The sequence below is a fragment of the Bufo gargarizans genome, chromosome 4 (assembly GCF_014858855.1).
Source record: "Bufo gargarizans isolate SCDJY-AF-19 chromosome 4, ASM1485885v1, whole genome shotgun sequence".
In the NCBI taxonomy this organism is placed as follows: Eukaryota; Metazoa; Chordata; class Amphibia; order Anura; family Bufonidae; genus Bufo; species Bufo gargarizans.
In genome coordinates, this window is record NC_058083.1 from 426,705,627 (window position 1) to 426,726,192 (window position 20,566).

The window sequence follows — 20,566 nt, forward strand, 5'->3', positions numbered from 1 at the left end:
GATTCCTCACCTCTTTAATAAATACACAATAGCGTGACAGCAGTTGCAAGGTCAGCTTCCAGAAACGGTGAGCAAGTAAGGGTAGGTAGATCTGATCAGACCAACATGCAGTTAGACAGGCCCATAGGACACTTGTAGCTTTAAGACAATATACACCTTTAGCTGAAAGAGACAAGAAAACACAACAAAATAAAATTATTTAACAATCTATCCCTTTAAAAGCTGGAGATATGTACAGCGAAAATAGTCATGTTAAATAAGGCACCCACTCACGAGCGCCATAGTCCCTGGGTATTCTGCCATTTCATTACAGATATCAGACATTTAACCCTTCAGATGCCGTAGTGAAATGTGGGAGCCTCTCACTTTGTCAGTAACAGCTTCGCCGCACCAAGTAAAGAGAACCAATTGCCTTGTAATGACAGGCTGGAGTCTGCTGAAGGAAAATTCCAATACAGGCCTGCATGACACAGCACTGCAGTGGAATAAACTGAATTGTTTACTCAGTAATAGATCAAAACCCATGACTGAACAGAAATGGCAATTATGATTGCTTGTTAGAGTCACCAAGGATTAAATAAGTAAAAAAAAAAAAAAAAAAGGAGAAAGAGAGAGGGCTCCATCTGTCGGTCCCAGAATAATCATGGCAACCAAGGGTCTAAAAAGGCCCCAGAGTCTGCCACTAGTACATCACCAGACATCTATTAGGCCATGATCTACAGTGACACTAATGCAGGCACTAATACTTTAAAATTTTAGGTATTACACAAGTTAACAAAACCAAGTTGAGAGTTAAAGGGGTTGTGCCACTTCAACAAATAGCATATATTATGTAGAGAACGTTAATACAAGACACCTACTAGTGTATTGTTATTATCCATATTGCTTCCTTTGCTGGCTGGATTAATTTTTCTATCATATTATACGTTGCTCGTTTCCATGGTTACGACTAGAGATGAGTGAATTCCTAAAAAAATTGATTCAACCAGTTTGATAGATTCCCTGAAAAGATTCGATCCAAATTTATTCACGGCAAATAGCGTTAAACAGCTATTTACTGGCTGCAGAGAGCTTGTATAGTGGAGTGGAAAACTGCGCCTTGCAGTAACACACATAGGGAGTCTGCTGAGTTAGTGAAACAATACTGTATGACACACACGACAGGCGTCGCTCTTAGAATGACTGAACACTTGACTTATTTGGGCAGTTACCGGGCCAAATAACTAAAGTGTGATCAAATAACTCAAGTGTGAACAGCTTTACAGGTCGATGTTAGCGCCAGGTATAAAGAACTGCGCAGAGGCCCAAGATCCAACTGTAGCGTGAAAGTGAGCACTACTTTTACACCCTCGTCAGCTGATTCCACATAGATGTCTACAGAACCTGTTCTATTAAACGATTATACAACTAGAGCCCCCTGACAGAGTGGAGAGGGTGTTGGCAGTAAGTTTGTGTTGACGTCACTGATTATTTTGCCCTTCCTCTGATCTGTCAGAACAATAACCCCCAAAAAACAGATTCTGTCTGTTGAGCATCCGCCTTCACTCGGTCAGCATTTGGTCAGTAATCCATCAGTATTGCTAACCCCCCCCCCCAAAAAAAAAAAAAAAAAACAGGAGTGGATGACCAGAGTGGCAAGTTGACAGTGTGGAGGTATATGCAGAGAGAGTAAAAAGCGGGGGTTACTTAGATTTATCCAAAAAATAAGAGAAACGCGAGGCGCCAGTGGAGAGGGAGTGTTGGCAATGGAGTAACTTTTTGGAAACCAAAGTAGTGGGTATAGAAAAAGAATAATGAAAAAGGATGAAGCCACTAAGTGGTGTAGGGGAAGGCTGCTATTGGAAGAACAACGTAGATATTGATCTGTATGTGAGAATTACATGAAAAAGATCCAGTTGGTACAGTAGGGCTCATCAGAACATTTAAATTTTGGACCCAAACAAGGAGAAGCGCCACAACCCCTGTTGTGAATCGCAGATGTTAAAAGTAGTGACACCTGAAAAGGTGAAGTACTGGAAAACCAAAGTATGAGTCGAAATAAACTTGTGGGAGATATCCTTAAAGTAGGCTTAGTCAATGTAATATAATATGGTATGAATTCCTTGAAATCGGCACAAATAAATATAATGTACACTAGTATGAGATACAAGAGGGGGTCACTACAAATATTATAGCTGGTAATCAAGAGAGCAGAGACCAGACCGGAAGGTTTGAGCCTTGCTGATGGCTAATGGTAATTAACCACTTCAGCCCCGCTAGGTGAAACCCCCTTCATGACCAGGCCACTTTTTACACTTCGGCACTACACTCCTTTCACCGTTTATCGCTCGGTCATGCAACTTACCACCCAAATGAATTTTACCTCCTTTTCTTCTCACTAATGGAGCTTTCATTTGGTGGTATTTTATTGCTGCTGACATTTTTACTTTTTTTGTTATTAATCAAAATGTAACGATTTTTTTGCAAAAAAATGACATTTTTCACTTTCAGCTGTGAAATTTTGCAAAAAAAACGACATCCATATATAAATTTTTCGCTAAATTTATAGTTCTACATGTCTTTGATAAAAAAAAAATGTTTGGGCAAAAAAAAAAAATGGTTTGGGTAAAAGTTATAGCATTTACAAACTATGGTACAAAAATGTGAATTTCCGCTTTTTGAAACGGCTCTGATTTTCTGAGCACCTGTCATGTTTCCTGAGATTCTACAATGCCCAAACAGTATAACTACCCCACAAATGACCCCATTTCGGAAAGTAGACACCCTAAGGTATTCGCTGATGGGCATAGTGAGTTCATAGAACTTTTTATTTTTTGTCACAAGTTAGCGGAAAATTATGATGATTTTTTTTTTTTTCTTACAAAGTCTCATATTCCACTAACTTGCGACAAAAAATAAAAAATTCTAGGAACTCACCATGCCCCTCACAGAATACCTTGGGGTGTCTTCTTTCCAAAATGGGGTCACTTGTGGCGTAGTTATACTGCCCTGGCAATTTAGGGGCCCAAATGTGTGAGAAGAACTTTGCAATCAAAATCTGTAAAAAATGACCGGTGAAATCCGAAAGGTGCACTTTGGCATATGCGCCCCTTTGCCCACCTTGGCATCAAAAAAGTGTCACACATCTGGTATCGCCGTACTCAGGAGAAGTTGGGGAATGTGTTTTGGGGGTGTCATTTTACATATACCCATGCTGGGTGAGAAAAATATCTTGGTCAAATGCCAACTTTGTATAAAAAAATGGGAAAAGTTGTCGTTTGCCAAGATATTTCTCTCACCCAGCATGGGTATATGTAAAATGACACCCCAAAACACATTCCCCAACTTCTCCTGAGTACGGCGATACCAGATGTGTCACACTTTTTTGCTGCCAAGGTGGGCAAAGGGGCACATATTCCAAAGTGCACCTTTCGGATTTTGCAGGGCATTTTTTACACATTTTGATTGCAAGGTACTTCTCACACATTTGGGCCCCTAAATTGCCAGGGCAGTATAACTACGCCACAAGTGACCCCATTTTGGAAAGAAGACACCCTAAGGTATTCCGTGAGGGGCATGGCGAGTTCCTAGAATTTTTTATTTTTTGTCACAAGTTAGCAGAAAATGATGATTTTTTTTTTTTTCTCTTTTTTCCTTACAAAGTCTCATATTCCACTAACTTGCGACAAAAAATAAAAAATTCTAGGAACTCGCCATGCCCCTCACGGAATACCTTGGGGTGTCTTCTTTCCAAAATGGGGTCACTTGTGGCGTAGTTATACTGCCCTGGCAATTTAGGGGCCCATATGTGTGAGAAGTACTTTGCAATCAAAATCTGTAAAAAATGACCGGTGAAATCCGAAAGGTGCACTTTGGAATATGCGCCCCTTTGCCCACCTTGGCATCAAAAAAGTGTGACACATCTGGTATCGCCGTACTCAGGAGAAGTTGGGGAATGTGTTTTGGGGTGTCATTTTACATATACCCATGCTGGGTGAGAGAAATATCTTGGCAAACGACAACTTTTCCCATTTTTTTATACAAAGTTGGCATTTGACCAAGATATTTATCTCACCCAGCATGGGTATATGTAAAATGACACCCCAAAACACATTCCCCAACTTCTTCTGAGTACGGCGATACCAGATGTGTCACACTTTTTTGCAGCCTAGATGCGCAAAGGGGCCCAAATTCCTTTTAGGAGGGCATTTTTAGACATTTGGATCCCAGACTTCTTCTCACGCTTTAGGGCCCCTAAAAAGCCAGGGCAGTATAAATACCCCACATGTGACCCCACTTTGGAAAGAAGACACCCCAAGGTATCCAATGAGGGGCCTGGCAAGTTCAAAGAATTTTTTTTTTTTTCGCATAAGTTAGCGGAAATTGATTTTTTTTTTGTTTTTTCTCACAAAGTCTCACTTTCCGCTAACTTAGGACAAAAATTTCAATCTTTCATGGACTCAATATGCCCCTCAGCAAATACCTTGGGGTGTCTTCTTTCCAAAATGGGGTCAGTTGTGGGGTGTTTGTACTGCCCTGGCATTTGAGGGTCTCCGCAATCATTACATGTATGGCCAGCATTAGGAGTTTCTGCTATTCTCCTTATATTGAGCATACAGGTAATGAGATTTTTTTTTCCGTTCAGCCTCTGGGCTGAAAGAAAAAAATGAACGGCACAGATTTCTTCATTCGCATCGATCAATGTGGATGAAAAAATCTCTGCCAAAAAAAAAAAATGGAGGGGAAAGGCGTCTGCCAGGACATAGGAGCTCCGCCCTACATCCATACCCACTTAGCTCGTATGCCCTGGCAAACCAGATTTCTCCATTCGCATCAATCGATGTGGATGAATAAATCATTGCCGGGATTTTTTTTTTTATATATATATATACAAAGTGTTTGCCAAAGCATAGGAACGCCGCCTCCTCCTCAGCTCGTATGCCTCGGCAAACGTATCTGTCACTGCAGAGGAAAAAATCCCGTCTTGCAGCGCCGCATACACCGACTTGCGTGTAATCTGACAGCAGCGCAATGCTTCTGTCAGAATGCACATCGGTGCTGCAGCTAGTAGATCGGTTGGTCCACCTGGAAGGTAAAAAGACAAAAAAAAAAAAAAAAGAAAAAAACAGGCCACAACGCAATAATTTTATTAACTTTGGAACAGAACATGTAACTTTAACTTTTGGAACTAAACATTAACCTGTTTGCTTACCTGTTTTTTTTTTTGTTTTTTTACCTTTATAGAACAAACCTCTCCTTCCCCATGGGTCAATGTGCAAAGCGCAAATCGCCCAAAGATGTGGCGAAGTGCGTTATGCACTTTGTCCCATGTGAAAGGAGACGTTTGCAGCAGCAGTGAGTGAATGGGCCCTAATAGCCCTGTGTGCCTGTCCTGGTGAGATGATCCCTATGCTAATAGTGTACCTGTGAGTGGTACTTCCGGAAACACTCTCCAAAGCATAGGGCAGGGTGGTCCGGACAGTCAGGACAGAAATAGCGGGTGTCACGCCTTATTCCACTCCTGCTACAGACACGACATCTTTTTCGGGGTGACGGTTGGGTTGAGGTACCAGGAACGACATTGGGGAAATGTCGCTCGTGTAGACGGCTAACTACACTGGTGGTTGGGGCCACGGAACCATGGATACAGGAGGTTCTCAATGATCTCTTCCTGAAATTTGAGGAAGGATCCAGTTCTCCCAGCCTTACTGTAGAGAACAAAACTATTGTACAGAGCCAATTGAATTAAATATACAGACACCTTCTTATACCAGCGTCTGGTGCGTCGGGAAACTAAATACGGAGACAACATCTGGTCATTGAAGTCGACCCCTCCCATGTGGAGGTTATAGTCGTGGACTGAGAGGGGCTTTTCAATGACACGGGTTGCTCGCTCAATTTGTATTGTCGTGTCTGCGTGAATGGAGGAGAGCATGTAAACGTCACGCTTGTCTCTCCATTTCACCGCGAGCAGTTCTTCGTTACACAGTGCGGCCCTCTGCCCCCTTGCAAGACGGGTGGTAACGAGCCGTTGGGGGAAGCCCGCGCGACTAGTTCGCGCGGTACCACAGGCGCCAATCCGTTCTAGAAACAAATGCCTAAAGAGGGCCACACTTGTGTAAAAATTGTCCACATAAAGATGGTACCCCTTGCCGAATAAGGGTGACGCCAAGTCCCAAACTGTCTTCCCACTGCTCCCCAGGTAGTCAGGGCAACCGACCGGCTCCAGGGTCTGATCTTTTCCCTCATAGACCCGAAATTTGTGGGTATAGCCTGTGGCCCTTTCACAGAGCTTATACAATTTGACCCCATACCGGGCGCGCTTGCTTGGGATGTATTGCTTGAAGCCAAGGCGCCCGGTAAAATGTATCAGGGACTCGTCTATGCAGATGTTTTGCTCTGGGGTATAAATATCTGCAAATTTCTGGTTGAAATGGTCTATGAGGGGCCGAATTTTGTGGAGCCGGTCAAAAGCAGGGTGGCCCCTGGGACGGGAGGCGGTGTTGTCACTAAAGTGCAGGAACCGCAGGATGGCCTCAAAACGTGCCCTGGACATGGCAGCAGAGAACATGGGCATGTGATGAATCGGGTTCGTGGACCAATATGACCGCAATTCATGCTTTTTTGTCAGGCCCATGTTGAGGAGGAGGCCCAGAAAAGTTTTAAGTTCGGAAACTTGGACTGGTTTCCACCGGAAAGGCTGGGCATAAAAGCTTCCCGGGTTAGCGGTGATAAATTGTGTGGCATACCTGTTTGTTTCGGCCACAACTATGTCTAAAAGCTCCGCAGTCAAGAACAGCTCAAAAAATCCCAGGGCCGAACCGATCTGAGCCGTCTCAACCCGAACTCCAGACTGGGCAGTGAAAGGGAAAACTACAGGTGCGGCTGAAGTTGGGGACTGCCAATCAGGGTTTGCCAGCACCTCTGGGATTCTAGGGGCTCTACGGGCACGTCTTTGCGGTGGCTGCGACGGGGTCACTACTGCACGTGCCACTGTACCAGCTTCAACTGCCCTTCTGGTGCTCGCTACTTCACCAGGTTGTACGGCAGTGCTGGTACTAGGTCCAGGGAGGGCTGGGCTGCTGGTGTATGCCTCACCACGTAATCCAACAGCACCAGCCCCACTCTGCTGCTCTTGAAGCGGATCCTGCGCAACCTGCGGTCTAGCGACACGGGGCCGGGTACGCCTGGTGCTATCAGGGACCTCAGCCTCCTCGTCCGAACTTTGGGTCAGAGAGCCACTGCTTTCTACAGGTTCGTATTCTGACCCGCTGGATTCATCAGATGAGGGTTCCCACTCCTCATCCGACTGGGTCAGAAGCCTGTAGGCCTCTTCAGAAGAATACCCCCTGTTTGACATGTGGGCAACTAAATTTAGGGGTATTCCCTGAGACTACCCAAGAAAAAAAAAGCAAGCCTGTCTTACAAAGGGGAGGCTAGCGAAGTACCGGAGGCCGCTGCGGTTGATAAAAAATATCAAAACAGATTTTTTTTATCGCCGCAGTGCGTGTAAAGTGAATGTGCAGTGATCAAAAAAAAATTTTTTTTTGTCACTGCGGTGGGGCGGGTGTGGGCGAACGCACGTGTGGGCGACCGATCAGGCCTGATCGGGCAAACACTGCGTTTTGGGTGGAGGGCGAGCTAAAGTGACACTAGTACTATTATAGATCTGACCGTGATCAGTTTTGATCACTTTCAGATACTATAAAAGTACAAATGCTGATTAGCGATACGCTAATCAGCGAATAACGGACTGCGGTGCGGTGGGCTGGGCGCTAACTGATCGCTAACTACCTAACCAAGGGACCTAAACTATACCTAAAACCTAACGGTCAATAACAGTGAAAAAAAAAAGTGACAGTTTGCACTGATCACTTTTTTCTTTTCACTTGTGATTGACAGGGGGTGATCAAAGAGGTGATCAAAGGGTTAATTGGGGTTCAGGGGGGTGATCAGGGGCTATAGTGTAGTGTTGGTGTACTCACTGTGAAGCCTGCTCCTCTGCTGGATCCAACCGACGAAAAGAACCAGCAGAGGAGCAGGCAGCCATATAACAGATCATATTTACAAATATGATCTGCTATCTGGCACTTTGATTGGATTTTTTAAAAATCAGCAACCTGCCAGCCACGATCATTGGCTGGCAGGTTGCTGACGAAATGGTCCTGAAAGAAATGCCGGCGCGAACTGCGCACGCGCGGGCGCATACTCGCGTCTCGCGAGATGACGCGTATATGCGTGACTGTGCGCAGCCCTGCCACCTCCGGAACGCACATGTGCGTTAGGCGGTCCGGAGGTGGTTAAAGATTAAAACATCTCTTTAAAAAAAAAAAATCTTTAAAAATGTAGAGGTTTACTCACTTCACTGGGGTGGTTTGCCGGATAAGCTCAAGACACCAGCAGAACCTATATATCCCCCTGGCCGGAATTGCATGTAGAGTGATAGGTATTGATGGCAGCTCAATCACAGTAAGCTTCAGGTCAATTCATTTATTGTAGAATTCGGCTCAACGCGTTTTGGAGTAAAAGAGTGCAGACCCCTTCATCAGGAGCAACATATGAGAAAGAACACACATGTCTAGATAGATAGAGATTATATTTATCACACACACACCGTATTTTTCGCCCTATAAGACACACTTTCCTCCACTTTAGCAGTGCGTCTTATGGGGGCGAATGAATAAAGGAGGCGCAGGCACATGACGTCAGTGAGTTCCGGCCGGCCGCCCTGCCTGCTACAGGACATTTAGTCAGTACGGTAGTACAGATGGGGCTGGGGATAGGATCGGAACGTCAATTAAAACTATTATTATAAAATGTTTAAGCAATAAAGCAGTGTGTGAGCGGCAGGGCTGGAGTACAGTGACCGCACCGCCCCATTTGCATGACACCGGCCCCTCCTCTCTCCCCCATCCAGCTGATACATAGCAGTCTGCGATGCTGCAGCATCTCAGACTGCGATGTAAAATGGCAGCATTCGCCCCATAAGACACAGGGGCATTTTCCCCACACTTTTGGGGGGGGGGGGGGGTGCGTCTTATGGGGCGAAAAATACGGTATATACCCAGGTTTAACACTATTGCATTGCTTGACAAAGGCCTCATTGAGTAGGCCGAAACGTTGCCTGGGAAATAAATTGGATCATCACCCCCTCACGAGAATTTGGAGTGCTGCCTCGTTCTTTGGACGTATTTACAGTGGAGGAGAAGCCTGCCTTCCCTGAGGAGTTGCAACCTATTCACACAGTCTGACTGTGCTGCTGCTCTGTGTTGTTAGAGATTATAATATATATATATATATATATATATATATTTATTACACACACACACATATATACACATAGTGTCATGGCCGTAAATGTTGGCACCCCAGAAATTTTTCAAGAAAATGAAGTATTTCTGACAGAAAAGTATTGCAGTAACACATGTTTTGCTATACACATGTTTATTCCCTTTGTGTGTATTGGAACAAAACAAAAAAAAGCAAATTAGACAAACTCCAAAAATGGGCTGGACAAAATCATTGGCACCCTTAACTTAATATTTGGTTGCACACCCTTTGGAAAAAGTAACTGAAATCAGTCACTTCCTATAACCATCAATAAGCTTCTGACACCTCTCACCCGGAATTTTGGACCACTCTTCCTTAGCAAACTGCTCTAGGTCTCTCTTATTGAAAGGGCGCCTTTTCCAATCAGCAATTTTAAGATCTCTCCACAGGTGTTCAATGGAATTTAGATCAGGACTAATTGCTGGCCACCTCAGAACCTCCAGCGCTTTGTTGCCATCCATTTATGGGTGCTTTTTCACGTATGTCATGCTGGAAGACCCAAGATCTCGGACGCAAACCCAGCTTTCTGACACTGGGCTCTACAGTGCGACCCAAATTTTATGATGCCTTGCACATATTCAAGGCACCCAGTGCCAGCAAAACTATCCTAAAACATCAATGCACCTCCACCATATTTCACTGTAGGTACTGTGTTCTTTTCTTTGTAGGCCTTATTCCGTTTTCAATAAACAGTAAAATGATGTGCTTTACCAAAAAGCTCTATCTTGGTCTCATCTGTCCACAAGACGTTTTCACAGAAGAACTTGAGTAAGCCAAAATCCATTTGGCTTATTTTTGCTTTCTTATGTCTCTGTCAGCAGTGGGGTCCTCCTGGGTCTCCTGCCATAGCGTTTCATTTCATTTAAATGTCGACTAATAGTTTGCTCTGACACTGATGCTCCTTGAGCCTGCAGGAAAGCTTGAATATCTTTGGAACTTAGCTACAGTGCCATGGGTTGCAAACCTCTTGATAATGTTGTGCACTGTGGACAAAGGCAAATCTAGATCTCTAGAGATTGACTTGTAACCTTGAGATTGTTGATATTTTTCCACAATTTTGGTTCTCAAGTCCTCAGACAGTTCTCTTCTCCTCTTTCTATTGTCCATGCTTAGCAAAACTTCTCTCCTTTTTATCTGCTTCCATGTGTGATTTTTATATTGCCCACACCTGTTACTTGCCTCAGGTGAGTTTAAAGGAACATAACATGCTTGAAACAATCTTCTATATCCACAATTTTGATAGGGTGCCAATAATTTTGTCCAGCCCATTTTTGGAGTTTGGTGTGACATTATGTCCAATTTGTGTTTTTATCTCCCTTTTTTGGTTTTGTTCCAACACACACAAAGGGAATAAACGTGTATCTGAAATACTTTTCTGTGAGAAAGACTTCATTTTCTTGAAAAATTTCAGGGGTGCCAACATTTACGGCTATGACTAGCGAGAGATATATATACATATACACACACACACACACACACACACACACACACACATATATGTATGAAATCGGACAGCACTCCAAGACTTGAAAAAACTTGATTTCTTTTGACAATTGCTATTGTTCCACATGGGTGAATAAAGACATCACGTTTTTCCAAGTCTTGGAGTGCTGTCCGATTTCATACGTATATTAAAAGGGAACCAGTCATCTCTACTATGCGAATTCAATAAGTATTATGCATTTTTGTACTTCTCACCTTTTATGCAAATTAACATAAGAGAGTCATATCTTACTTGTGTGAACAGAGAAGAGTCATATTTTCAAGCTCTGACTCATCTCAGGTTAATTTACATATGTATCAAATCGTTTTTTTTACACAATAAAAGCACACAGAGCTATGGGGACTGGGTATTGCGGATGTGCTAGTGGCCATCTAGCAACCCATGTCCTCAGCTCTATACCCAAAATCCAGGTGACAAGTTCCCTTTAAGGGTGAGAAGCTAATTCCCTTGGGAGAGGGACGTTTCTTTGAAAAAAAAAAAAATATATATAGTGAATTCAGGCAGCACTCACTTTAGGGGTTATCCGATGCAAGCGTCTCGCCTTTGACAGGCTTGTATATTCATGAAAAATCAATGCAACACTTGCTGCGTTGATTTTTCATGAATATATATATATATATATATATATATATATATATATATATATATATATATATATATATATGTGTGGTCATGGCTACGGAAGAACTAGTACAGTGAAAAACGGGGACCTGACTAACGGCTTGCTGACCTAACTAAATGGCTGGCGGGGTGCCCTTAGCCATGCCGTGGGTAGGCCTATAAGGGGGCATACCCTGAGGAATATGGAAAGAAAGGGGGAGGGAGGGTGGGGCACCATAACGCATGCAAGCAGGTGAGGGCGTGTCCCCGTTTTACAGGTGCCTGCGCCCCTCCCACAAATGCAGGCTGACTTGTCAGCCTTACCCATTTGTGGTCATGGCTACGGAAGAACTAGTACAGTGAAGAACCGGGACCTGACTAACGGCTTGCTGACCTAACTAAATGGCTGGCGGGGTGCCCTTAGCCATGCCGTAGGTAGGCCTATAAGGGGGCAAAAAAACAAACAGAGTAGAGAGTAACTTTATTGAACCCGTACCGAATCATAAAGCCAAACTGTGAAAAGCCTTGGCTATCTCGGCCTGGGGATTCGGGATATGACGCGCAAAGCACGAGGAGTGCCAGCGGCCCATTTTACGAATAACCTGGCCGGGGACATTATGCTTTGAAGCCGCCCCAATGCGGAAGGAGTGCCCTGAAAATGCCTTGGGGTCGAAGCCCAAACCAGATGCCAAGGTACGAATATGTGCGATGAACTGAGAAGGCGTGATGGCCCTGACCTTAAACGGGAGCAAAGGACAGTCCGGGGCGTAGTCTCCCAAAACTGACAGCAAGTTCCTAAGAACTTGAACTGGGCACCATGCGTTGAAGGTCTGAAAGTACTTCAGCTCCACTGGTGGCCCTACCTGAGAGGTCTTGGACGCCAGAAGGTATAGGGAAAAATGGTCGCTACGCCATACCAGCTGACCCCTGGTTAAGCCCTTTGCCTTGGCAGAAATGCTGGTGAATTCGCCGGGTCTTAAGAACCCATAGAAGCTAAGGTACATGGCCGCTTTGATGACTGCGCTGGAATGGAGCCCAAAAGGAAGACCATCTAGGGAGGTGGAAAGCTTCCTGAAGAGTTCCCCTGACACCGGCTGTCTGCTCGGAACAGCCCCTTCGCTACTCTTCTGAACGCCTCTGAGTGTCGCTTTAATTGCCTGGGACAAGAAAACCGACCAACTTTCTGGATCCTCCAACATAGAAAAATGCTGGACCCCAGCCAAATAGAACTTGATAGTGTTGTAGGACAGTTTAAGGTCAGTATGACAGTACGCTATGAAGGCTGGGATGCAGACTATGTGGTCATGTCGGTATCCTCTCTTGGATGAAGGAGTGTTAACCTGTTAAACATGTTCCAAGCGGTTTTATAATTCCTGGCCATGTTAACAGACAGAGACTTCTGCATCAAAAACTTGGCTGAAGAAATTAATGATTTTAATCCATTATTAGTGTTTGATAAACCGGAGGAGGGAGCCCTACGCGTTCTGCCTCCGGCATGATCTGGAAAAAAGCATCGAAATTAAAACATGATAATGCGTCTACGGCGACGTTACGAATGCCCTTAATGGGCCTGCATGAAAATTGGAAATTATACTGCAGGGAGAGCCAAACCAGCCTCTGGCGACTGGGATCTGCCCCTAGCGATAATTTCTACCACTGTCTGGTTGTCGGTGATGAAAGCCACGGAAGAATTGGCCCATTGCCTGCCCCAGACTTGGGCAGCCGCCACAAATCGGGTAGAATTCCAACAATGGAGAATATTTTAAAGCGACTTTAACTGATGAAATCTCTAATGGCCAGGCGCCCGTAAACCAGTGATTCCCGCAGATTGCTGCGAAACCCCCAGGCGGCGTCCGAGAAAATCAAAGTGGAAGCGGGCCCCAGTTGCGGAATGAACAGGGAGACCTAGGTCCATTCGGCCAGAAAGTCCCCCCACATGGCCAGGTCGGCCATGGCTTGGGCATCTAAACGAATGAGGTTGTCTTGCTCAGGAGCCGAGGGGAGTAACTGCAGGAGCCTGGACATGAAGGCTCTACCTTGGGGCATCACTCTAGTGGCGAAATTTTGCATGCCTAGCAGGGACTGCAACTCTACTTTGGCACAGGTCCTGCTGCCCACTGACTTGGAGCTGGCCTCCCTGATTTTCATGAGCTTCTCTGTTGGTAACCTGGCCTCCATTTTAACTGTGTCCAAGACTATGCCCAGGAAGGTAATTACAGTCGCGGGGCCTTCTATTTTTGAGGGGAAGTTGAAGAGCCTGGAGCTTGCTTGGCTTACAGTCTGGCATTTCTATCAAAAGGAAATCATACAGGTAATGGATGACCAGCGGACAGTCACAGTGGTTGACCAAGATCCAGCAGTGCAAAGCCTGCGCAAACTGGTCAAAAAGCGAGGGGCTGCTCTTAGACCCGAAAGTCAGGCGATTCGCAAAAAAGTATTGGTCTTGCCACTTGATGCCATAGAACTTCCAAAGCTGCGGCTGAATGGGCAGCAGCTTAAAAGCGTCGGCGATGTCCGCCTTGGCCAACCATGCCCCTCTGCCTACCTGGAGGATGAGCTGAATGGCCTCGTCTATTGAGGAGTAGCGCATGGAAAACTCCTCAGAGGGAACTAAGGAATTTAAGCTGGGTATACAAGAGCCATGAGGTGCAGAAAGGTCATAAATCAAACGTTTTTTATTGGTAAATTCTTTCGACATGATGCCTATGGGGTTGATTCTCCAATGGTCGAAGGGGACAACGGAAAAAGGACCGATGAGGAACCCCTTCTCTAATTCCGACTTGATTAATGTCCCCACTGACTTGGAATCCCTGGCTGCTGACAAGAGGTTGGGACCCTCCCAAGTGGACTGGGGAAGAGCTACTAGGCCCGTGTGAAAGCCTGAGGTGAACCCAGAAACCAAAAATTGGACAAACTGCAGATTGTGGTGGCCATGCAGAAGGTCTGCCAGTAAGTCCACATTGCCCCCGGTTAGTCATGATGGTCTGGAGGATCTTTGAGGACAAGCCATTTGGGGATATGCCCTGAAACATACATGGCGGGCCCTACATTTATTATAGTAACAGGCGTTCTGGTTGAAATTGTTGCAGACCTGGCTGTTACCCCAAAAAACTATGGGACGCTCCAATTTGTCCGTGGTTGGGCCAGACCTTTGTTGGGGCCTGGAGCTACTGGGAAGAGCTCTGCCCTGGGACATGGAGGATCCTACATTGGGGCACCAATCTGAGGAGTGGGCAATTGACTGGCAGGAGGCACACGCCGGGGCCTTGAGCCCTGCGAAGTGCCGGCAAAAAAGTTTCATGTTCATGGAAGCCCAATTTGTGACGTGCTGGAAATGGGCCAGAGCGGCGGCAGCTTTGACGAAAACGAGCGTTGGTAGTCGTAGAAAGCATGCCCACCGTACTTATGGCCCAAGTCCGTGACCCGGTAAAGATAGGTGTCCAACTCCTCCCGCCTCTCAGGGTGGACTGAGCAAAGGACATCCCTGAACAGACTGAACGCCAGGACAAACTCTGTGATGGACCGCTTTTTGTTTAGGCGGGGATCCCTGGCCTTGAGGACGATGGACACGTCGCCGCACGCAATCGTTTTACTCTGTCGTGCGTGGCCATCAGGATGGATGCTAGGTTGACGTCTTTTCCCTCTAGGATGTTTTTTTTATATTGCTAGGGATGAAATGCGAGGGAGCTACTTCGGACATGCTTAGGACCCTACCTGGGGGAAAGGGCCCTGAAGTGGAGGCTACTGGCACGGGTGGTGCAGACTGGGTAGCTGCCGACCCTTGGTAGGATTCTAGAGCCAGGAGCCTGGTCTGCACGTTCGTTACTGAGGAGGCAATGTTATTCATCATTGAATGAAGTTGAGTCAGTGATAGCTGGAGAGTAGACATGGAGACTTGCTCCAAATCTGGTATTTGCCGATTCAGCCATCAGAAGTCTGTATAATTAACAGGCAATAGACATGGTAAACAGTAAATGTAAGCCTGAAGCGTAACAGGCAATAAATGTAGCACTCAATAAACGTAAGCCTGAGGCGTAACAGGCAACATACATGTTGATTAATAAACGTAAGCCTGAAACGTAACAGCCAACAGACATAGTAATTGCTGAACGTAAGCCTGAAGCGTAACAGGCAACAGATATGGTAGTTAATAACGTAAGCCTGAAGAGTAACGGCAACATACATGGTGATTAATAAACGTAAACCTGAAACGTAACTGGCAACAGATATGGGAATTAATGAATGTAAACCTGAAACGCAACAGCCGACGGACATGGTAATTAAAACATGAAGCTGAAGTGTAACAGGCAACAGATATGGGAACTAATGAACGCAAGCCTGAAAATGCAAAAGGCAACGACATGGTGATTTGAAAAACGTGAGCCTGTTGCTGTACAGAGTTGCGCATGTTCTGGCGCGAACTTCCAGTTTATGCGTTCCACCCTGGAACACAATGCGCGTTTCCGGTTCTACCTGTGTTCCAGCGTGGAGTGCAGCCCACGCTGTCACGAGGATGTCAAGAACCACGCCTGACTCCGTTATACCCGGGGTCAGGAAGTCGCAGCGGGTGGCTGCACGCTCTATGTAGAAAGATAGGGCTGTTTCTTTATGGTAGCTTTCTGGGTTTGCTTTGCAACCCTTTTTGGCTCACTCAGGGATCCGTAGCTCCTTCTCCTCAGCTGTTCCTTGTCCAGCACTCCTAACCTCCTTATATTCCCCTCTCCCACTTCTCTGGTTGCCAGATATAGAGCTTCCTGCCTGGACTTCTATACTGACCCACTGGAGCTGTGTTGCTGCGTTCCCTGGTTGTTGTTCCAGAACGTTACCCTCCGGATCCCTGTTGGGCCTTAGTGGTCTGCTGTTGTTGCCCACCTGGGATTATATGTTTGTCTGTATTGTCTGTCCTCTCCTTGGTGTTTTCCTCTTAGTGTCAGTGGTGCGGACTAGTGATCCCACCGCCCCGTTCACTACATAGGGCTCATCTTAGGGAAAGCCAGGGTTTAGCCACGTGATCGGCGTACGGGTGAGGAACCCGTCTAGGGACGTCAGGGCAGTCAGGTGCCAGCCGCAAGGTGAGTCAGGGGTCACCACCTTTCCCTCTCCCTTGGGCAGGGCCTTCCCTTTACCCTCCCTTTGCGTGACGCCGGTCATTACACCAGCTCCCAGTTTCTCACATCAAAAGCATGGATAACATAATGGAGATTAGCGAATATATTTTAGCCTAATAAATTCCCCTTACCACCGATCTAATGATTTCTGGGAAACAATATTAAATTTCAATAATATTCAACATCTCCATTTTGTTATCCATGCAGTTGATATGAGAAACCGGAAGCGTGGGCTGCACTCCATGCTGGAACGCATTGCGGAACCAGAAATACGCATTGCGTTCCAGGGTGGAACTCATAAACCAGAAGTGCCCGCGAAAACCGGAAGTTCGCACCAGAACACACGCAACTCCGGATCTGACTCGGAGAGAGAGATAGATATCTAGCTATCTCTAACTATCTAGACATGTGTGTTCTTCGTCATATATTGCTCCTAAGGGCTCTGTACTCTTTTACCCCGAAACAGGTTGAGCCGAATTCTACAATAAAGGAATTGACCTAAAGCGTCCTGTGATTGAACTGCCATCAATACCTATCGCTCTACATGCAATTCCGGCCAGGGGGATATATAGGTTCTGCTGGTGTCTTGAGCTTATCCGGCAAACCACCCCCCAGTGAAGTGAGTAAACATCTACATTTTTAAAGATATTTAAAAAAAAAGATCTTTTTAAAGAGATATGTTTAAATCTTTAATTACCACTAGCCACCCGCAAGGCTCAAACCTTCTGGTCTAGTCTTAGTCTTTCTTGCTTACCAGCTATAATATTTGGGGTGACCCCCCCTTTTATCTCATACTAAATTATATTTATTTGTGCCGATTTTAAGGCATTCATACCATATTATATTACATTGACTAAGCCTACTTTAAGGATATCTTCCACTCAAGTTTATTTCCACTCATACTTTGGTTTTCCAGTACTGTACCTATTCACGCGTCACTACTTTAACATCTACGATTCACTACAGGGGTTGTCGCTTCTTTTTTGGGTTCATAAATGTTCTTATGAGCCCAACTGTACCAGCCGGATCTTTTTCATAGTGTGGAGGTGGCAGCAGCAGCATGGAGGAGGCCACAGAGTAGCACAATGACAGAGTGTGGAGGTGATGGCAGCAGCATGAGGAGACCAGTGACCCAGTGGGGAGGTGGGTGGCAATAACAGTACCCGCTGACGATAGTAGGTTTAAGAAGGAGCACTTGGCATCAGATGTGTGGCATTAGGCGGGTGGCAGCTTTAGAATAGTAGCTGAGGCAGGTAGCCAAAAGAAACTGGTCTCTTGTCAAGGTTTGGGTGAGGCAGCATGGATGATCTAATCTAATGCATCAGACATCGGTGGGGAAAAATCCTGGCTGATCCACGCCTGATTCATATTGACAAAAGGTCAGTCTCTCCACATTTTGAGTGGACAGGCAAGTTCTCAGATTCTGTGCCGTTGGATGAGTGCACGGATACTGTTGTCTCTTGGCAATCACTTCAGTGATCGATTGCTGACGGAATGACTGACCAGGAGTAGGAGGGCAAGGAGCATCAGAACTTGATGATGGGAAGGACAGACTGCTCCCTTCAGCTGAGGTGGTGGAGCCTAAACTGCCTGAAATCGTATGCGTGCCAGTGGGTGATGCAGCGGTTTGCTGCAGCAGTCTGGACGACCACATTGGAGCCACGGTTCTCCCAGGCCACTTTTTGGTGACGCTGCATATGCTGATGCAGGGCCGTGGTGCCAACATTGGCACCATGGCCACGCTTCACCTTCTGCCCACAGAGTCGGCAAATGGCCATGTTCACCTCTTCCGGCGGCTTAACAAAAAACTTCCACACCGCCGAGTAGGCGATTTTACCCCCAACACTCCACACTGGCTCACTGGCTGACTGCTACCGGCGCTGCCTCCGGGAACCCCTGCACCACTACTTTCTGGGCAGGTAGGCGCCTGTGAAGCAGGTAGTCCACACCAGGCATGTTTGGCTCCCAACCACTCTACCGACTTGCTGGCTCCGCCGCTGCCTCACGCGCAAGCTGCCACCCTCTTCTCCTGATGATGAAGCCCCTTAGTCACCCGGCTCCCAATTGCGATCGGCTACAACATCAAGTACTGTCTGCACTTGCTGATGTCCTCCTCAACAGTCTCTGAGCCAGCAGCCTGAACCCTCGCAACACCAGCTCCCATACCACTCTTCTCATCACTACTTGCCTGCCTACCGGAGGAAGCGGCAGATGTCTCCTAGCAACTCATCCTCGCTGTATAGTGGAGCTGAGCCCACAGCATATAATACTTCTCTGGCTGAGGAAACAGAAAAGGAGAGAGGCAGATTGAGGACAGGTGAGGGCACAGGGTCTGCTCCCGGGCCATGCCAACTAAGGGTTGTGTCTGACGAACCCACTGACTCTTGGCTGGGGATGTCTGATGTCACTTGGGACGAAGTGGATGACCGAGTCAACCATTCAAGAACCGCTGGGTTGCTGGTCAAGACACGACGGCTAGATGACACTGGGAGCTCAGGCCTCTCAAAGTGACCCCTGCTGCCACCTGTGCCAGAAACATTTCGGCCTCTGCCCCTCCCCTGTGCAGGGCCTGTCATTTCTCTGTCTGACATACTGTTAGATCAAATAAATAAAATACACCCCAAAAAAGGCTGTAATTTCTCATTTCACCACAAACGGCTAATAAGCCATTTTTAAAGAGAACCTGTCACCGGGATTTTGGGTATAGAGCTGAGGACATGGGTTGCTAGATAGCCGCTAGCAAATCTGCAATAACCAGTCCCCATACCTCTCTGTGCTTTTATTGTGTAAAAAAAAATATTTGATACATATGCAAATTAACCTGAGATGAGTCAGAGCTTGAAAATATGACTCTTCTCTGGTCACACAAGATATGACTCTTATGTTAATTTGCATATGTATCAAATCATTTTTATTACACAATAAAAGCACAGAGAGCTATGGGGACTGGGTATTGCGGATGTGCTAGCGGCCATCTCGCAACCCATAATCCCGGTGACAGGTTCCCTTTAAACCCCCTTTTTCCGTACGCCTCCCACAACGCCACTTGAGCAGGAGGGTACCCCACCCCCAGGGACAGGAAACGACGTAGAAAGCAGAAGTTTAAATGCCTCCTCCCCATTACCTTCTCCAGTCGTTTCCTGTCCCTTGGGATGAGTGGAAAGCAGGCAGGCTCCCTCCTGCCGAAGTTCCATGCGCCCAGCCTGCGGTGAGTATTCCCTGCTTTGCAGGAGGGCTGTGGCAGAGCGGCGGACGCTGGGGGCGAGATATGGATCCCACCGCTGGCTTCCGGCATAAGTCCTTACTTTAGGCAGCCCCGGACGGTGCACCGGCTCAGGAAGAAGCCGCTTGCAGGGCCAGAAGGCGCGTGGGATCTCTGGGCCGAGATCCGGTCACGTGACCCCGGCTGGGCCATGTGACGCGCCGGCAGGTCAGGTGACCAGGAAATTATTAAAATTGGCGTCTGGAAGCTGGAAAACGCCGCTCAGTGTCTCCAGCAGAGCAGCAGTGGATCCCTCGGCATGTCTCTGCAGCAGGAGAAGCCTTCTGATGCCCCTAAGGCCCCCAGTCCGGTAAGCCTCCTCCTCCGGAGTGATTTTACACCATCACCTGTGGGTTGTTCCTGGTGACAGTTGCCCCACTCCTTCCCCTATAATAAAGGAGCCCCTGCTCTTTTCTTTGTTCTTTCAGAATAGAGAATCAGGAAGGAGTGGGGAATCTGCACAGAAAAGAAAATGTGCTATTTGCAAAAAGCATCTGGCAGTACATAGTAAAAAACCTATGTGCCAAAGATGTACAGACAAAATAATGGTTGAAGATTCCCCTTCTCTTGTGGAGAATTTACATTCCATTATAAGAGAAGAAGTGAGCTCAGCAGTGGAAGCAAAAATGGCGTTCCTTTCCCAAAAACCTTCTAAAATGGTCACGGAGCCCCAGATAGAATGGGATATGGAGGACGACGATAATGGTCGTCTGACTCGGGATCCTCCTCTGATGAAGAGGTCAGTGGGCCGTTATGCTCAGTAGAGGACACTGACGCCCTCTT

The 20,566-nt window shown here is 46.5% G+C and overlaps 1 protein-coding gene across 2 annotated transcripts in view; it reads right to left on the minus strand.

Moving 5' to 3' along the window:
• The window catches only part of COG2 (component of oligomeric golgi complex 2), a 236,981-nt gene that overhangs the window by 92,484 nt on the left and 123,931 nt on the right, over positions 1 to 20,566 (minus strand). For both annotated transcript variants that reach the window (XM_044290296.1, XM_044290297.1), the window contains one exon: positions 11 to 162. In XM_044290296.1, coding sequence (XP_044146231.1) covers positions 11 to 162 — 152 coding nt within the window. The remainder of the gene's footprint in view (positions 1 to 10; positions 163 to 20,566) is intronic.